General features: G+C 34.2%; 1 protein-coding gene across 1 annotated transcript; it reads right to left on the bottom strand.

Annotated features, from left to right (window-relative positions):
* Positions 1 to 2,553: 2,553 nt before the first annotated feature.
* On the bottom strand, positions 2,554 to 19,004 carry LOC149783442 (phosducin-like protein 3). Its single transcript, XM_089931688.1, has 6 exons — positions 18,833 to 19,004; positions 17,046 to 17,175; positions 11,435 to 11,525; positions 7,928 to 8,071; positions 5,369 to 5,577; positions 2,554 to 2,798 (listed from the first exon to the last, which is right to left on the bottom strand). Exons 1-6 carry the CDS (start codon positions 18,836 to 18,838, stop codon positions 2,656 to 2,658), a joined length of 723 nt encoding a protein of 240 aa, XP_089787814.1. The 5' UTR covers positions 18,839 to 19,004; the 3' UTR covers positions 2,554 to 2,655.
* Between the last annotated feature and the right edge of the window lie 473 nt (positions 19,005 to 19,477).

The following is a 19,477-nucleotide window of genomic DNA, read 5'->3' as shown; positions in this document are numbered from 1 at the left end:
ATTGTGTAAGGTTCAATTCAATGATGTCTATAATAAAGTTTTCAATGCAAATGTGCATATTTAGATTTTTCTAACTGGAATGGCAAAACTGATATCAAAGTTAACTAAGAAACTTTTATCAGCTTATAAAAGTTTTTTCCCAAGATAAAACATGTTTTTTATTTAACAAGTCTTACAAAAGAGTCATTAAATATGATTTTGCATCTCTTGCTCTAGACTGATGTGGTTGCATGTTGGTTAGCAATTGCTCCAGTATCTACTTGCACACTGATTTCAAAGTGCATAAATTACACACAGATTTTATTGAACCCTAGCTACACATCATTAAGTATTATACATCATTGATAATGAGTGTCTGATTTGGATTTTTAACGTAACTTTAACAAAATTTCAGTCAGATCACTGCATTCTGGCAGTTTATAATGATGTCTAGCACAGGGCCATCTTTCTACAGACATGTACCATGATGTCCCACCCAGCCACATTATCCTGACACCAGTCCTAACACTAATCTTTTAATGCTGAGCACCTAGCAAGGCAGGTGTTAGTACCATTTTTGTATGTCTCTGGTATGACTTGGCTGGGGTTCAAACCCACAACATCCTGCATCACAGGCAAACACTCTAACCACTTGGCCACAGGAGCAGTCCATTGATAATGACATGAATCGTTACTTTTTTATTTCATCTGTTCTGCATTATGAAATAAGTATAACTCACCCAACTTATTCATATATGTTCTCAAAGAAATTATGAATTAGGTTCAGAAACAAGAAAGAGTTTAAAATATTATGTGTGTGATTTGGATTTTTAACATAGCTTTAAAAAAAAAATCAGTCATATCGCTAAGATATCTGCAGTGTGGTAGTTTATAGCATTGCTGCCAACCCCCAAATACAAAAATACTGACTTCTTGTGACAAAAATACTGATTTTCAGGAACAAATACTGATTTTTTACAATTTTAATGCATATGTAACTATTTACAACATATACAACCATCAGTAAAGTAGGACAGTGCTTTACATAATTATTTAATGTCAAATATGCATATGTTGTACCATATTCCATTCGGGTGCCCATTCAGAAGGTGCAAGAGTGCAACACACTCAGACACAAACTTTTTATAGTAGCCTTTTCCACACCTTATTTTTTTCCAATCATTATCAATTTGAATGTATCAACTTTCATGAAGATTTGCGTGATTTTGTTATTGAACTGTTTTTGTTCTAGCATATGAGTAATCCTTTGCGATTTTACTGTCTGGAAAACGTGTGCGAAATAAATCGCCAGCAACACTAGTAACTGAAAGAGGAAGGTTAATTTCCAAAAGAAATTTAATAAACCGAATTTCTATCGAATTACATCAAGGTTCTCTCTGGTATTTATATACATCGTAAGTTCAGGTTGAGTTGTGTATGATGAAGCAGCAAGCTGATGTTTATTAGCTTTTTCGTGCTCTTTATTTCATAGGCGCCCCAATAGCGAAATCACGTTACACAATTTGCAAAACGTAGAGTTTTCTCCTCTACTAGATGGTTTCACAAATCTAAACAAGACGGCACAATTGTCCTTCTAGTTCTGTTTTCTTGTCTTTCCTGGAGAAAATTCTGAATATTCTGCTTTCCTATTCAACATGATTAGAAGCTGAATATTACGAAAATGAGATACAGTGACAGCGGTAACTGTTTGCGAAATCCAATATGGCGGATAAAAACAGGCATTGTAGCCTCGATTTTGAATGAACCAATTATATTGTAAAACAGTATTCCTATATACATGCTATACATTTCTATCAGAATGGAACCGATTGCCTGTTTTAAACTGAAAATTGCAAGGAATTTTTTAAATATTTTTTTAAAAATAAAAAACGTATTTTTTGCAAACAAAACGTACACCCATATTCAGGTCCAAAATACGGGACAAATACGGAAAAAACGGGACACATGGCAGCTATGTTATAGTGATGTGTAGTAGTGGGGCATCATGCTAGAGACATGTACCATGCTGTCCCACCCAGTCCCATTATCCTGACACCAGGCCGACCAGTCCTAACACTAACCTCTTCATGCTGAGTGCCTAGCGAGGCAGCTGTTAGTACCATTTTTTCAAATCTTTGGTATGACTTGGCCGGGGATCGAACCCATGACCTCCCGTATCTGAGGTGGATGCTCTAACCACTAGGCCACTGGAGCAGCCAATTTAAAATTGGATATATTCCTTGTGACCAACTGCCCACAAACACGAAGCATTGGTGAATGTTGCCATTCACATAATAAGGTCACAGTCACCTATATTTTGGGGTTTATTCAAGACTGACTACAAGTCAGTGAAGAAATTTGTTCAAACTGACATTTCCATTTACTGCCACATCATATGGTGAGAAGCCATTCAACATGATACCTAGAATTTTTAACATTTCTTTTTCCACAACAGGTCCCATGCTGTGCAACAATGTAGACCAATTAATGGTTTTTGTCAAGACAACCTTGGCATCAGTTTGATTTAAACTTACAAATATCTTATCTTCTGCAGATTGAGCACAAAAAACAAACTTTATCTATTTATGTATATGTCATTTATTTTTTTAATTATAAAATGATAAATAGAGAAGAAAAATTAAATATATTTTTAAAAATGTCAATGTACAAAATACATTAGTAATCATCATCGTCACTATCATTTCTATCTATTGCACTTTCTCTGATGGCAATGTTCATGACATCCTTGATTTGTCTCTTTGGTGATTCTTCCATTTCTGTCTTGACCGCTCCAGTCTGGGATATCATCCACTCAAACTCTGGAAGCAGAATGCATTACATTTTTAGTAGCTGGAAAATTCATAGTGATCGATTAGCCCTTAAATGAGATTTTCATGTTGATCTGTATTCTTTTCCTATTGCACTTGAATGCTCACAGGTGGAATACATTTTTACTTGACTGACAACCTTGTTACATGCTGAGAGACAATATTTTTTCCTTCCTTGTTTTGTATATAAAATTACAATTAAATGCAAACATGCCTTAATTCTCTTTAATGATACAGTCAAGTGTGTTGAGAGACCTGTCTTTCTGCCAATGAAATATGGTCTCTCAAGACAGGTCATCTTTCATTATGCATGACTGATATGTGCACCAAGATCTTAAAGGACAAGCGGTCACCTAAAATGGTCATCCTCCATGCCATGATTACAATAATATCTGTTCTGAGAGAAGCTAATAGGGGAAATATGTGTGAATGAATGGTACCATCAAGGCATTAACCTGGATGTTTTTTAAAAAAGAAGGACTTCCTAGTAATGTACAACTTACTTGGTCCCATTCAGCGACATGAGTGTTATCTCTATAAAATATCTTGACTTTGACCTTGCCAAATGGACAAATGGAGGGCAGGAGTGCATTAATGTGATAGGTCAATGCTTACGGATTAGTTTCATGTAATATTACTATCTATTACAGTGATCAGGACTAATGAGGGTCAGAGAGAGGATTGGTGTGATTGGTGTATTATTTTCAAATAACATTATGCCTGTTGCAGGGAAAGAGGCTGGGATCCCTTACTGATTGTACTTCAGTCCAAATATGGCAGCAGTCCTCCTAATGGTTTCAGACTTGTGAACATAAAAGAAAATCTTTAGCCAAACCCTAAACCTATTCTTTCCAAATAACCCTAACCTTGTCTGCATGGACACATGCAGGATGGGTCAGGGTATAAGTTGAATGACCAATGCAAACTGATTATATGGCCAAAGTCCCAAGGAATTAGGGACTTAATGACTGCAGAAAGCAACTTTAACCAGAGGCTTCTCAATGTTGACAACACTGATATAGACACCATCAGAATGGGTGACCCTTAAGTCTTGTCTATACTAAAGCTGAGGAGAAGAGAACCCCACACCTGGTTACATTAGTAAATCATCAAAATGTTAAATCATATCAAACCTGATCACCCTCCCTCAATATATGTAGACAGAGTTTACACTACCAACTCCATATCACCTGTAAAAATGCAAATTTCTACAACCAAAGAATTCCACCAAAGAAGGGTAAGGGGAATATTCATCCAAGATCTTGAAAATTATGGTCACCTGCTCTTCTTAAAATGTTAAACCAAATATGACTGTTCTCTAACTAGGTGTTGATGAAATTAGGCACTGTCTATCAGGGACCCAAGTTCCATGTAATGCATCCTCATGACACACCTCAATTTTCCCCATGAGGTTCCCCTTTTTTTAATTTGTGGTCAGCCATGAACATTCTGTGGAATAGCTAATGGCCAGAATAAGGCAACGAGGCATGAAGCCTATGTGACTAATTAACAGTTAATCCTTCTCTAGTGTGATGAAAGAAACCAAAGTTCTACTGAATGTATGTGTAAGTACCTGCAACGTTTTGTTGTTTAATGTAATTTAAACTGGTGACATTGCACATCTAAATCATGCAAGTAATCAAAGTTTTCTCATAGTTCTAGTTGGGCAATACCATCAATTCATCATCACTAATAATAATAACAATAAAAATTATAGTTACAATAATGAATTGTGATGTAGACATGCGGCATTACAGTATCAGTAGACAGATTTTAAAGGAGTGCAGAAAAGTACTCTAAACCGTACAAAAGAGTAAAGAAATGTTTTTTATTATTGTTTGGAGAAACAGATGAAAAGAACATAAGTGCTAATAAATAACAAAATTGAAAAAAGTGAATGTACAAATAAAGACAATAAGGAGAATGTGAAATTTATACTTAATGCTGATCCTGCACTACATTTAATTATGCTTACAACAATGACAGCAGAATTACAAATGTGAGAACTGAGATCTCAGTGGGAGAAGCAGTTCTAATAGTTGACAAAAGTGAAATCAGATGGTACAAGTAAAGCAATATGTGTGTGCTGTATGACTGCTGGATAGCAAAATCCTTTTTCTCAAAATAGTAGTATTAGCTTGCAGGTATTGGCATTTAGCCCTCATGATTACCAAGGTGATTTCATTGTTATTGAGGATTGTTGTGCTAAAGAAACTCATGTATGCTGATGAGTAAAGTCGCAATCAGTGTAAAAACCTATGATGGCAAAGCAACACTGTTCCACAAAATAAAACAGTAAACAAATTAATTAGAATGAAGGAGCATCATTTACTTGAAGGCTTTAATAATGAGAATAATCTGAAACAGACTGGGAACTCCCACATTCCATGCAAAAAGAGTCTGGAACACATCATCTTGAAACTGTGTTGATAGCCCTGAGGCTACCAGAAAAAATGTGATGGACAGGTGGAGAGAAAGATAAACACTTGTCCTATCACAATAAATATATAAAAGTGTGAAAATAAGAGCTTGGGAAAAATTAAAATCAAAGTTACACTTACCATTGAATGTAAGATTCATTCCTCCAAATTCATGTGGCCCAACAAACTGTTTCTTTAATTCTCCCTCAAAATAGATAAATATTGTTGGTAGGTTTTTGTCTGGATAATTAGGAATGCACACTGATGATATGCTCTTGAGGAACTTTGTCTCTGGACATTTTTGTGCTAATCTTGTCATGTGTTGATTGATTAATGTACACAGTGGGATTCTGAAATAAAAAGAAATGTTGCAGTGTCAATCAGTCTGCATTATACAGATCCAATTCAATGTTTCATTCCAGGTGACACAAGGAAGAAATTCAATCAAGGAGCTTGTTTATGAAAAACTGCCAGAATATTGCCATAACAAATATTAGTTTACAGTAAAAAAAATGTACCAACAAAAGTTTATTATGGCAGTGGAAAGGTATTAGTACAACAAGAATACAAACCTATAACAATAATGTGTTTGTCAAAATCACAGATGTTGATCAAATGTTTTCAAATGGCAATTTATTTCAATAAAACCAAAGGCTCTACTGGCCAAAATGAATTTCTAGAAATCCAAGACCAACCATTTCATTTTATTAACTGCTGAGTGTTGAAACCATATCTGATATTCTTGAGCAAGAACAAGATTTTCAAGATGACCAATGTGTAAGCCATAATGGATGTAACATCGACATCAATTTTATTTAGGACCAACTAGACATCATAACTCTATGCTGTTATGTCGATCCATAAAATAGTAGAAACAAGATTTCCAAACCCATAGCATATCAGATGTCAGTTTGGCATCATTCTCATTTAGGACTAACCAGGCACCATAAGAACTATTCTGGTTAAAATTCTATCAAGACTTTCTGTGGAGTAGGTGTAGTGATGAGATTTTCAAGATGGCTACCATAGTGGCCCATTTGGATCTCTTACTGGCACTGTTTTTATTAAGGCCCAACTAGGTCTAAGGATGAATGTTTGTGTCAAGTTTCAAGGCAATCCACAAGTAGGTTAGGAGGAGTAGTGATAACAAACTTGCGCTAATGGATGGATGAACAACAGACCAACCCGTAAGATTTTCTGTTCTATGTCCAGTAGATTTAATGCCATAACTAGTAGAGCTAATACCATAACTAGCTGAGCTAATACCATAACTAGTAGAGCTAATACCATAACTAGTAGAGCTAATACCATAACTAGTAGAGCTAATGCCATAACTAGTAGATCTAATGCCATAACTAGTAGAGCTAATACCATATCTAGTAGAGCTAATACCATAACTAGCTGAGCTAATACCATAACTAGTAGAGCTAATACCATAACTAGCAATTCAAAATGTATGGGTTTGTAAAGCCATCTACAGATCTTTTCATTTCATATTCAATACCGTATAAATGAATGGACTAAAATTCATAACACAGGAAGATACAGCAGTACATAATTTAGAAATAAATTAAGACTTGTATTAGTTTGAAGGGAGAAAAAAAACTTAACAGAAAGTAGGGAATTATCCCCCAAAAAATAACAGTTAATAGGTAACAACAAAAATTAAACAAAAGCTAAATCCAGAACAAAACAAAATTGATCGAGTATCCCTTGAATAGTGCAAAGGATAATCAGACCTGGCTGGATTAATCTTGGGAAAATATGGCAAGTACTTGGAAAAGTCTAAGCTAACCTAAATATTATGAACCCAACATTAATACTATGGAACTTTTGCCAGTAAGAAAATATCCTAAAGTGATATGTTGCATTCAAGGCAGATTTTGTAGGCATCTGAGATAACATTCCTGTTTTTAATAGATATTCACTTTTTACAGTAACTGTTATATTGGTCTTGCTGTCTGACACCATTATTAGCCAAAACTTTCTGTCTGAAACTGTTCCACTCTGAATTTCCAGGTTTTAAAGCATGGTACATGTACCTGGTTATGCATCTATGTATTCATGCTAATTGTTTCTGTTGACAAAGATACTTCCTTTAACACAAACCTTATCAATTTCATGCCTCTCTTTCTGCCACTAATGTTTACAGCATACATTAAACTCTAACTGAGAGGCTCTCAAGACCTGTATAATGTTTCAAATACTGTCATGTTAAATGGTTTTTCATTCTAGGGCTGCAACCTCTCAGCTGATTTCTAGTCAATGACTATATCAGTAACCTGTAAAGTTTTCTTCAGTTTTCTAAAAAGTTTTCTTTATTCTCAATGGGTCTTTTAATTATTTTTACCAAAAACATTATTATAGCAAACAATACAGATGACGGTAGAACATTATCACTGTTGCAAGATATACCAACTTCTGATCATACTTCCTGTTTCGAAAATTTACATTACAAATGTCACTTGCAAGGGTGTATGTAATGAATCATGTCTGCAATTTTGGGGAAAAAAACTGTTTAACATAATCTAAGCCATGTAAAAAGAAAGTTCACTGAAATACATGTTCTGATTCAGCACCAATTACCATTTACAATACAATCTGAAAATAACTGTTGTAATTTCTGTTATATTCCTATTTAATTTTAATGTAACAACTATAACAAAGTATCAAGTCCATTAAACTTCAAATGACACTTACCCTTGCTTATATACATGAAGAACAATCCATACTCCATCTCCAGCCTTGTTAACTTCTCTGACATAATCTTCTCGAGTGATTTCACGGACTTCTCCAAACTTTGCTCTCAGACTAGCTGCCCGCATTTCTGACAATCTCTGCATCCTGCAGAATTACAATTTATAACCAAATTAATATGAAATTTACCATTTTCAGTAGATGTGGCAATTTTCAAAAAACTTTTTGACTATACCAAGGATAAATTTAAAAAGAAGCAACAATGCTTTTTATATACTCAATTTTAGTATTATCTAAAAGGTGTACCCTTCAATGTTTCTGAAATTACCAAGAGTCAGATATATCCACAAACTTTCTTAAATGATAAACACATTCAAATTTCTGTGTTATGCTTACAAGCCTTGAGAGCTAAAAGTCACTACTACTGATCTTAAAATAAATGTCAGAGTGCTGACTACAAACTTGTTCACTTGAATGCAAATAAATACCAATGACTTTTACAATTCATCATTTTCATCAAGTCAATAAAATACTACAATGAAAACAATGACTTTTGACTTGACCCCAATGCTAATTAAGTCTCGTTTTCAAACCTCATTCACAAAAGTACAAATATGTTGGTGTTCGGAAAAGAAAAAAATATTTTAATCAAAATCCGATGGTGCTGCCACCATTCATACAAGAGCTGAGATCAGTTTTTCACTATGGTGGCCAGATTAGTTGTCAGATCGGCACCATTTTCCTTTAGGACCAACTACATGTTCTAATAAGTATTGCAGCAAAATCCCAAGTCAATGTAATATCAAGTCAAAAGAAATAATGGCCAAACCGGAGGTCAGATTGACGCCTGTTTCATTTAGGATAAACCACCATGGTGGCCACATTGGATGTCTAAGTGGAACCATTTTCATTTAGGCCCAGACAGACATCATAATAAGTCTTTCAGGGAAAACCTTATGTCAAAAAGACCATTCAAAGAAATCATCAGTTCAGCATTAGTAACAACAAAATTGTCATGACAGCCACCATGGCAGTCAGTGAATGTCAAACTGCTGCAGATTAAATCTTGAAATAACCTGACATCATAATAAGTATTTCAATGAAAACTCCATGCTATTACAACTGTCTATTCAAAAGTAGTGGCATTAACAAGGTTCTCAAAATGGCTGCTGTCTGATATATGTATACTGAATGACTGAGGGGCAATATTTTCATACTGAATCAAGAAGACCTTCAGATGAATATGTTTGTAAAGTTTCATGGCAGGCCTTCTGGCAGTTTCAATGAAGCAGTGACAGCAATCTTGTGCTAACAGATGCCTGATGCCAAATGACTGATATTAGATTCATCTTTGCAAAAAACGTTTTGTTCCAGATGATAGAACCAGTATTACATGGATCACACACAATGCTTTGCTTAAATTTCCTCACAATGAAGTGCAAAAATGCCAGACTTGTACAGGAATTTCCATGTCTACCATTGTCTGCTATAAATTATACTACAAAGTGAAAATGACATTCTTTTACCAACTCATCATAATGGAGCTTTTACGTTCTCATGATTTTCAGTTATCACTTTTAATTTGGTCAAGTATTATTTCAGAAAACGAAGGATGTACCTATTAGAATATGTTGAAATGGACTTTATAATAATATGTGAATTTAAATGACAAGGAAAAGGACATGTGCAAAACCATCTGACTTTATACCCACAACAACAACCGATTCACAAGCACAAAGATACATTTCTAAATATTATCTACCTGTAACCAGGCATATACTGCAGATTGGCCTGATATTCTTGTTCCATTCAAATAGAACCTCCATGTGTTAAGCACACCTTTAAAATGGCCACAATTTGTGGGTTTAGCAGCATATGGTATAGGGAACTTTGTCTACTTCTTGTAAACAATCAATATGGCTTTCTGTATAGAAACTAGTAATAATACATGGTCATATTGGATCTCAGATCAGCAATATTTTTTATTTAGAACCAACAAAAACATCAAAAGAAGACTTTTGATGAAAACCCCATTTTCATATGACTATCCCTCTACGACGAGTAACAACATTCTCAAGATGGCAGACATGGTGGCAATATCAGATGTCAGATCAGCACCATAGGATCAACTACACATCATCAAAAGTCGTAATGTGGAAACCCCATGTTGATATGACCACCTATCCATAGAGTAGTTTGTCCATTGGTGTCGATGAGACACTTTTCTTGCATCTGCCTGGCAGCAAAGATCATGTCGATAGTGCCTCTCTCCTTTCTGAAACCACACGGACTTTCTGGTAGTAGGCCATGATCAAGGTGTTCAAGCTATGATGACCATACTGAAAGGCAGGTTGGCACCATTTTCATTCAAGACCAACAAAATATTATATGAAGTCTTTTGGTGAAAACCCCATATTATATGACCATCCATCTAGAAGGAGTGAAAAGATTTTCAACTTCAATGCCATGTTTGATGTCAGATTGACACAGTTTGATTCAATCAGACACCATAACAAGTGCTTTAGTAATAATCCATGATATAACCATCCATTCAAAAGGAATACCAATAGCAAGACAGCCAGATTGGCAGTCATCCTGGGTGTTCCATCACAGAGTTTCATGGCAATCTTCCAAGACAGCCAGATTGGCAGTCATCCTGGGTGTCCTGGCATAGAGTTTCATGGCAATATTCCAAGACAGCCATTCTGGCAGTCATCCTGGGTGTTCTGGCATAGAGTTTAATGGCAATATTCCAAGACAGCCAGTCTGGCAGTCATCCTGGGTGTCCTGGTGGAGAGTTTAATGGCAATCTTCCAAAACAGCCATTCTGGCAGTCATCCTAGGTGTCCTGCCACAGAGTTTCATGGCAATATTCCAAGACAGCCATTCTGGCAGTCATCCTGGGTGTCCTGGCATAGAGTTTCATGGCAATCTTCCAAGACAGCCAGTCTGACAGTCATCCTGGGTGTCCTGGTGGAAAGTTTAATGGCAATCTTCCAAGTAGTTTAGTAGAAGTAGCGATAACAAACTTGTGATCTCTTTTTACTTATAATACTTTAAAAAAACATCCTGCATTTGGCATCAACTCTCCAGACTATAACACTAAAGTAATCCAATTAACTGCTCATTGTGTATACATGCTAGCTTTAATTCCATCTGGTGGTCATGCATCATTGCACCAGTTGCAACAATTGCTGGAATAGTTGCGAGTACACACTAGACTGGTTATCAAAAACAGTATTTTAGAATAACATATAATTAAAGCAATGTGAACACTAGTTATAGTAATACAGGCAATCTGTTCCCTATTCAGCGATCACATGGTTCACTCTGTACTCAAAGTTTACAGATTTCCATAGAAATATGATAACTTGGCAATCTTCATATGGAATAAATATGAATAATTTACTAGTCTTACAACAAATGAGAGGGCCCATGGCATTGGGCTAATGGATTGTTTTGAGCCGTGAATTCAGTGACCAATAAATAGAAAACAACAATTACTATTACCTGTATGCTTCAAAAATTCGTTCATCCTCTTCATCAATTTCATCTTCGTTTTCATTCAATTCATCTAGTGTCAAATCTTCTAACTGCTTTCCTTCAAGAGAAAGATTAAATGAATTTAAAAGCATCAATTATTTGAGTTTTATTGACTAATTTGAAGTAAAATAAGATATAAGCAGCAGTTTATTCTGTGATATATATTTCTTCTAAAATAATTTTAAAAAAACATTCTTCATCAAAACTGCTCTTTGAAATTTATTATACATTGTCATGTTTGAAAACTGTAAAATGATCCAAAGCAGTCGTTCCCCCAGGTCAGAACCCAAATCGTGGTCAGAAGAGCAATCTAGAGAGTCACCAGGATTTTTTTCTTACAGAGTGGCAAAACTATGGAAACAAGGTCAAGAAGCTCAGAAAAAAAATATATTTGAGGGTTGTGGTCAAAACAGTTTGGAACCACTGAAAGCTGTTAAGGACAGAATTTCAGCAAAATTTATTCTTAAACAGGTGTCAAATTTGACTTGAATATAGGGAGAAGCGACTACGCCTTAGGGACAAAACAGGAAGAAGCGAGAGCTCAACAGGGAGAAGTGGAAGCAAAGTAAGAAACACAATATATATACTGTATTTCATGTAATCTGTCATGCATAAAAAAATTGCTATTAATTTCAGTGTACGAAAAATTATATGCAAAATGAATGATCATTTGTTGGTACTGACAGTGTACAAAAAATAAAGGGATCATACCTGAACAAGTTTTACGGAACACACCAGTCGACAACCTAATGGTACAAACGTACAAAAGTAAACATATATTTTCTGTCTCATTCTACTCTCAACTCAAGAATCTAATTACAATAAAAATAAAAGTACTCAAAAAGATTTTGTTGTTATTAGTGAACGAGGGGGGGGATGGATTATGTCTCAGTGCGCAAGCTCATCTGCATTTAGAGCATTTGTAGCTGTTATGTTGTGTAATGTTGGCAAAATGATTAAGATGGTTTGAACATGTATTAGTTATGGCTATTATTTATTGGCAAATTGTACGCAATGATACGAGTCCACATTGTCAAGATATTAAATGCAATTTGTATTTTTAATGTAACAATAATCTCATTATCAAATTGCAATAAAAAATAAAGAACTTGAAATTATGTTTTAGTTAATGCACATGAGCACGCTTGTGTGTGTGTGTGTGTGTGTGAGAGAGAGAGAGAGAGAGATGAAACAAAATTTTGTCGGTGTACAAGGCTGTATTTGTTCTGGGTGTTTTTTATTTGTAGCCTTTATAAAGAGGAAAAAAAAGACTATTTTCAGTTACCTGACAATTGTGATAATCCTCAAGTATTACGACCCTATTATATTCCATTATCAATAAACATCGCTAAATCAACATGGCTATGCAGTGTTAGTTACACGGTAATTAAACGCTTAATGCTTTAGTTATCCAGTAGATACCAGAGACAGGGCAAGAATGGACATAAGAAGTCAAATCAGCGAGGCTGCCAGTATTGAAATGAGACTCTCTTTAGGGAAATGAAAATCTGCCAATGTGCTACTGAAGCCACTGTCCTTAAAGCAGATGTTATAAGGACAAGCAATCATAAGCATTACTTGTTATTCGAACTCGCCAATAAAGATAAGTGTGGCATATTGTAGAATAGATTTACAATAAAATGTTAATTATATCCAAAGTCAAAACAGAACAAGCAATTAAAAGATAGCATATGTATATATACGAATCGATTTAACGGAGTCTGTGACTTTCAAATTTACGATGGAAAATGACAAGGCTTTTATGTTTTATGTTTGTATCACTATAATGAAACAATAAGACTAGTTGACCAATGGTCTGTGCTTTTCACTTTAGCATGTACTAACATGTAATTTTTGTTGGATAAGAAAACATCAAAGGGCTTCCAAACTCATTTTAAAATGCACAGTATTTTGTTACAGGGACGGGCTTAATAAGAAGAACTAATTAGCGATAATACTTAAAGGTATGGTCTGTGAAGTCCTTTACCCATTTGTTAATAAACACCAGTAGATATTGTAATGACAATAACAGAACTTATGCACATGGGAGCCTGCAGGATATTTTTTTACGGGGGAGGGGGAGTCAGGATTTTTTGCACTGGGGTCAGTCAGTCACATCCAGGAGAGTTAGCATAGTAAGCAGTCTGAAACTAAAGCTCTTATTTATTAAGCATTTTGAACTGAATCTTGTGATATATTTTCAGCTTAAAATTGTCGGAATATATATATATATATATATATATATATATATATATATATATATATATATATATATATATATATATATATGTACATTGACAGATGCTGCTGGCGCCCATGCTAATGCACCAATCATTGTTATTTTCTCACCAACAATTAGTAAATAAATTTTGTAACAAGAAAATGACAATGCGATATTTTTATTTTTTTTTTGCAAATGTAAATCTTCCTCTTAGAAATTTTATGTCCGATAATTTTATGGATTTAAAAAAAAAATACAAAAGTGATATGTATGAAAAATTATGATATTTAAATAATTATTTTGATAACTGGCTTGTGTACGAAAAATTGAAGGGTAAGAAAAAATACATAAAATATGGTATATATATATAGTATGCTTTCTCTTATCTGAATTATGCCCTCTAATTCTCAGTATTCATATTTGCATTTAACATTGGATTTGAACAATATTTTATTTTCAAGTAGAAAATTTTCTGAGCTATTTTGTCCATAACACTTTAAAAGATAAAAATACAAACTAAATTACAACTAATTTGAACTGAGTAACCAGATTATATTATGGTAATTGCAAGTTATTAAAAATGCTTCATCAACTACTCTTAATCAAGGTGGTTTATTTAAAAAAACTTTCTAGAAAGTTTATAATAATGGCACACGAAAGATTTCTAAATACCTTTGAAACAACCCTGTACATGAGGGCAAATGCACACGTGTCTTCCGATCATACTGTTCATCCTAATTTCTTTGTTGCAGATAAAACATTACATTACTATTCATACATAACAGACTGAAATGCATAAACTTACAGATGTTGCTCCTTTATAGTCAGTATATGAACCCTTCTTTCCAGCCGAATCAACACAGATATGTAAATGCATCTATTTTTTGATGGACGGGTTTTCGTAATGTAACCACTGTATATAGGTTCAATACAACAGTCCACTGATAGGATTGCAAATTTATAGTTTTATTATTTGTCTACATACTTGTACTAATTTCAGGCATTGGTTAAATAGTATTTGCTTTGCTGCTTTTTTCTGTATATTCACAAATATGAGTCAAATCAGAAAACAACCATGACCTTACAGCTCTTCTCATGAATTCCATGACATAGCATTGTCCTTTACATTTCTGGCCTACATAATTGCATTTTAAGACTAAATCTTCAATAACCTAGGTTTTGCTTTCCATGTAGTGTACATTTTTCTGAATATATTTGCCCAATGGTTTTGAAAACAATCTAATAAACTGGTATTTCCCAGACAGTGATGTTTGCCAGTAATTCCCTGTTACTGGTTAAGTTTCAAGCTAATTTTATGATGAAATAGTGTAAAAGAGGTTTTTAAAAATAACCATATCACCATTTCTGTTCATATAACACAAGTTGCTATATACATACTATTGTTAAAGTTTCGAAACACAGGTTTGTGTGTTTTTATCATCAATGGATAACATGCGGAAATTGGGCAGTAAGTGCTGTGGCTAACTTATTTGGGAAACTGTTAATGGTCAATCACCTAACACAATACATGCCGGTGATTGTCCAATTGTTTTTTTTTGTCAGCGTAACTGATGTCAACACTAGCTACCTGACGACTTGATGAATACATTTCGCTACACAACAACACTAGAGCTAACCTGGCTAAGGTGAGGGGGAATCGCAAAAACTATGACCAGTCAACGTAAGTATCACAGGGCAAAGTTGTTTTCACTTTCATAACAGAAGAAGGCAAAGTTTACATTTTTTAGGCGACTGAGTCACCCACTTTAACTGGTAGCGTGACCCCTGCTTAAAACATATGAAGATGTACATGTATGTAGGAAACACCCAGTCTATGTGAAAAGCTAAAGGGGAGACAATTTATGATTGACATATAGTATAGATGATATGGCAGAAATAATATCGCAAAGTTCATTTTATTCCCTTTCATGTAAAATAATTGAGTTACTAGTACAGATAAGCAGTCAAGGGACATAACTCCTCTAAACGAGGACAAAGAGGGCTGGAAATATGAAACTGCATACCCAAATTGATTCAAATCAAACAAACCTTGGTAAAACCATACTTAGATCAAGGAAAGACAATTTACAAGAAAAACCAGTCAGAAAAATAAAACTCATTGCTAAGCAGGTGAAATTTATCTAAGTCACTGGCTAATATAACATCCCATACTAAATTTGACTGAAATCTGGCAAACCCTGGGACCGTTTTGTTGTGGAAACCAAAGTCAATGCTATTACTCATTGTACACGATTTCATGAAATTCAGCAAATTTCTAGGAATGCTAAAAGTCAAACATAGTAGGCATCAAGATCAAGGACACACTAAACCTCAGACAAAGGGTAATGGTCAATTTATATCCACATGGAAGCAAAGGCTTTTGTTTTGGGGCACATTAACTTGTATCTTGTGTCAGATGCAGTATTTCTGAATCTGGGACACACTGCAGTTAGGCATTACTCATGTATTTGATCTTGTACAATGATGGAAACAAATTATTCAACAGATCATCAGTGTAAAGTTGCATACCAAATCCAATAAGCCTTGGCAAAGTTACAAGGTTGAAACCTAACTTAATACATTGTCCATTAAGGGAAACAATTCTTGTAAATTACATCATGAAATGCTGAAATCCAAAGTTGTTCAAGGTCTCTCCAATATAGAGCTGCATGTCATGTTTGGTTTTAATCCAACAATCCTTAGGAAAATTTAAATGAGGAAATGAAAGTTGAGACTACAGATAGGCAGTCAAGGGACATAACTCCTCTAAATGAGAAAAAAGAGGGCTGGAAATAAGAAACTGCATACCCAAATTGATTCAAATCAAACAAACCTTGGTAAAATTATTCTTTGGAAACCAAAATCATGAATAGCAGCAAATTTGGGTTAGAATTATAAATGAATGATTGAAATGACTTTGTTTTGTGCATTTACTATATTCTTCAGTACATACTAGGTTTTTAGAATCAGATGGGAGTAACAACTGCCTGGGGGTTGGAAAATACTTTAATCCAAAACATATTTGATTATTTGGTTCTACTTGAGTGTTCTGATAGTTATCAAGTATTATCATTTCAACCATGTAAAACATATCTGGAACCTTACTCTACAGCATGGCTTAACTTCAGCAAATGCTCCATTATTAAACATGGTCTGTACTTACAGCTGAAGAAACATGCAGATAACTTTTGAATAAACACTTAAAACTAAATCAGTTTGCATTATTGGAATGTATTGAGAAATTATTTCTTTAAGCATTTTAATTCATTTTTTGCATTTGTTTACATAAATACGTTCACATGGTATTTATGTAGAGTTGTGTATTTAGTTTGTCAAGAATACATGGCACAAATTTACCTCTAGATTTCTCCTGAATGGTACTGTCAAGAATATCTATAACATCTTCCTCAGAGACTTCTTTCTCCTTCGGAGCAAGGATACCTTTGGCACGTAAGATGTCATTCCATTCTGTATCAGCATTAGGATCCTGAAAAATGGATGACATATACAAATTCTGAACTCGTGCTGGTAAGATAAATGTGTTGGCCTATAAAAACACACGCACAACATGAAGGTGACGTTTTATAATTATATTCCGAAAAATGACATTTTTGTTATGTGAACATGCTATAGTAAAAGTCATAGAGGTTGTGTTAGGCATTCAACACTTATTATTTCTGTAATGGGTGTCATATTTTAGAATCTGAATCTATATACATTTAAATGGCAGATATTCACTTTATTTTGATCCTTAATCGTCCGTATCCTTTAAATGGTCATTATTTACATGCACCAATATGTATATCAAAATCAACGTTAAAGTATGTCGTCACTTTTTGGATGAGATCAACCAATATGATTGGGGTTGAATGTTGCTTGTCATTATGTCACAATGAAAGCTTCTCATATTAATAAACAAATTTATACTACTCTATGTTGTGATGACTAGACATTGATCTTTTCTTGACCCAATTGAGTACATGACCACCCTTGTAAAAGTCCAATAATTTTCATCTAGAAGTTTCCTGATAATAGTTAAAATGCGGATTATCCAATAGTCAGAATTTAATAAACTTTGGTTATGCAAAAAAATAATTTTATATTTTAAAAGAATAATTTATATTTAATTAAGATGGGTAAATGCATATACATGACCATTATGACTTTTACTAAAATACAAACCAGATGGAATTGACATGCAGACCAACAAATAATTTTGTTTTTGACACATTTTGTATTTTTGGGCCAGTGATAGTGCAGAGGCTATGCTGTTGCTCACAATTTACCGATAAATAATAAATAAACTATATAATAACACCTTGTATTTGTATTCATAGCAGATTCCTACAATATCTGGGTTGTCTGGTCTCGTGGTATTCAAGGTTTTCTGTAATTTTCCAGCTATTGTGTACTTATCTCATTTACACTGGATGACGATAAGTTACTAGTTCTGCATTACCAATTTTATTCCAAGTACATGTAACTGTTGGAACTGCCCAATAGTACATTATTTTAAAAACGCACCCATGAAATTTGCTTTTTCAAAATATGGCCATACCCCATGTTGTCAAATAAAATCTATATCTTCTTAAAATCTATAACTGTAGCAGACCGGTTAACCAGTTTGTTGTCTGATAATATCTAATTATTTTATGCAAGAGTCAGATGACACGATTACCATAAATGTCAACAAACAAGAGGTCGAATTAAAGGTAGCAAATAATAGCCAAAATAATAAGTTTATGTTGTTGGAGGATACAGATGAGAGAATGAGACCAATTGAATTAGTATCAATTTTCACTTTTATTTATAATATGTACAGCATATACATCAAGACCCTAACATGAGGACATGTATACGCCATCGTTAAAAAAAAATATGACGTCTGTTTATCGATCGCTTCCCACGATCATCCGATTTATTTTAAACTGAAAATAATGTTAATACAGAGCAAAGAATATCTAATAGACCTATAAAATATTATGAAGGTCTGTGTCTTTATTGACTTATTTGCCGATGCCTAGCTTTAAGACCCGCAATACCGCAGCTCTCCATTATACAGTGACAGACTACGTGTTATAGACTACTGTACAGTACGGTAATAAACAATATAAACCCCAAAGATGAGAGATAGTGAACATTACCTGCATTGTTGTACTATCTCTTGAGCTGTAAACACTAGTTATTTTCTTGGCTTTTGTGCGAATTGTAAAGTTTTACTTTTCAAAGACTTTAAATAAATTCTATTGATCTAATACACAGGGTGTGCTAAATTCGCCTATTACAAATGTGATTCACTAACCTAGACTATAGCAGTTCCTGTTTATGACTGGTTGTGTACTATTGTTTAGATATGAACCACATACTAAAGAACCTTACTTAAACCAGTCTGAGATTGCTCTCCCCATACCATATATAGAAATGATACCAGAGCGTGTATAACGAACGTCAAGTTACGAAGTAATTCCATACGTATTTACAATATTACAACACTATAGATGAATAACAGCTATTCCCAAGATTAAAAACACTATACTTTTGCTTGAAAACGTATATATGGACAGACTCGTGATATGTAAAATGTTACTTTACCCCCGCATTCCTAGTAACCCACGTTATGTAATCTGGTAGACACAGTCTTAATAGGATAGTTTCTCGTCATCATATAATAATGCCGTTACTACAGGTTTGGTATATTTTATTTCATTACCCATAAATGTTTATTTTGGCATGTGGTATTTTCTGTAAAAAATTAAGACAATAGAAGATCAGACAGTTTATATTTTAGC

This window comes from Sinohyriopsis cumingii, chromosome 14 (genome assembly GCF_028554795.1).
Source record: "Sinohyriopsis cumingii isolate HCF-2022 chromosome 14, ASM2855479v2, whole genome shotgun sequence".
Taxonomy (NCBI): Eukaryota; Metazoa; Mollusca; class Bivalvia; order Unionida; family Unionidae; genus Sinohyriopsis; species Sinohyriopsis cumingii.
The sequence above is the reverse complement of the archived record's forward strand: the minus strand, read 5'-3'. Positions and strand labels throughout refer to the sequence as shown.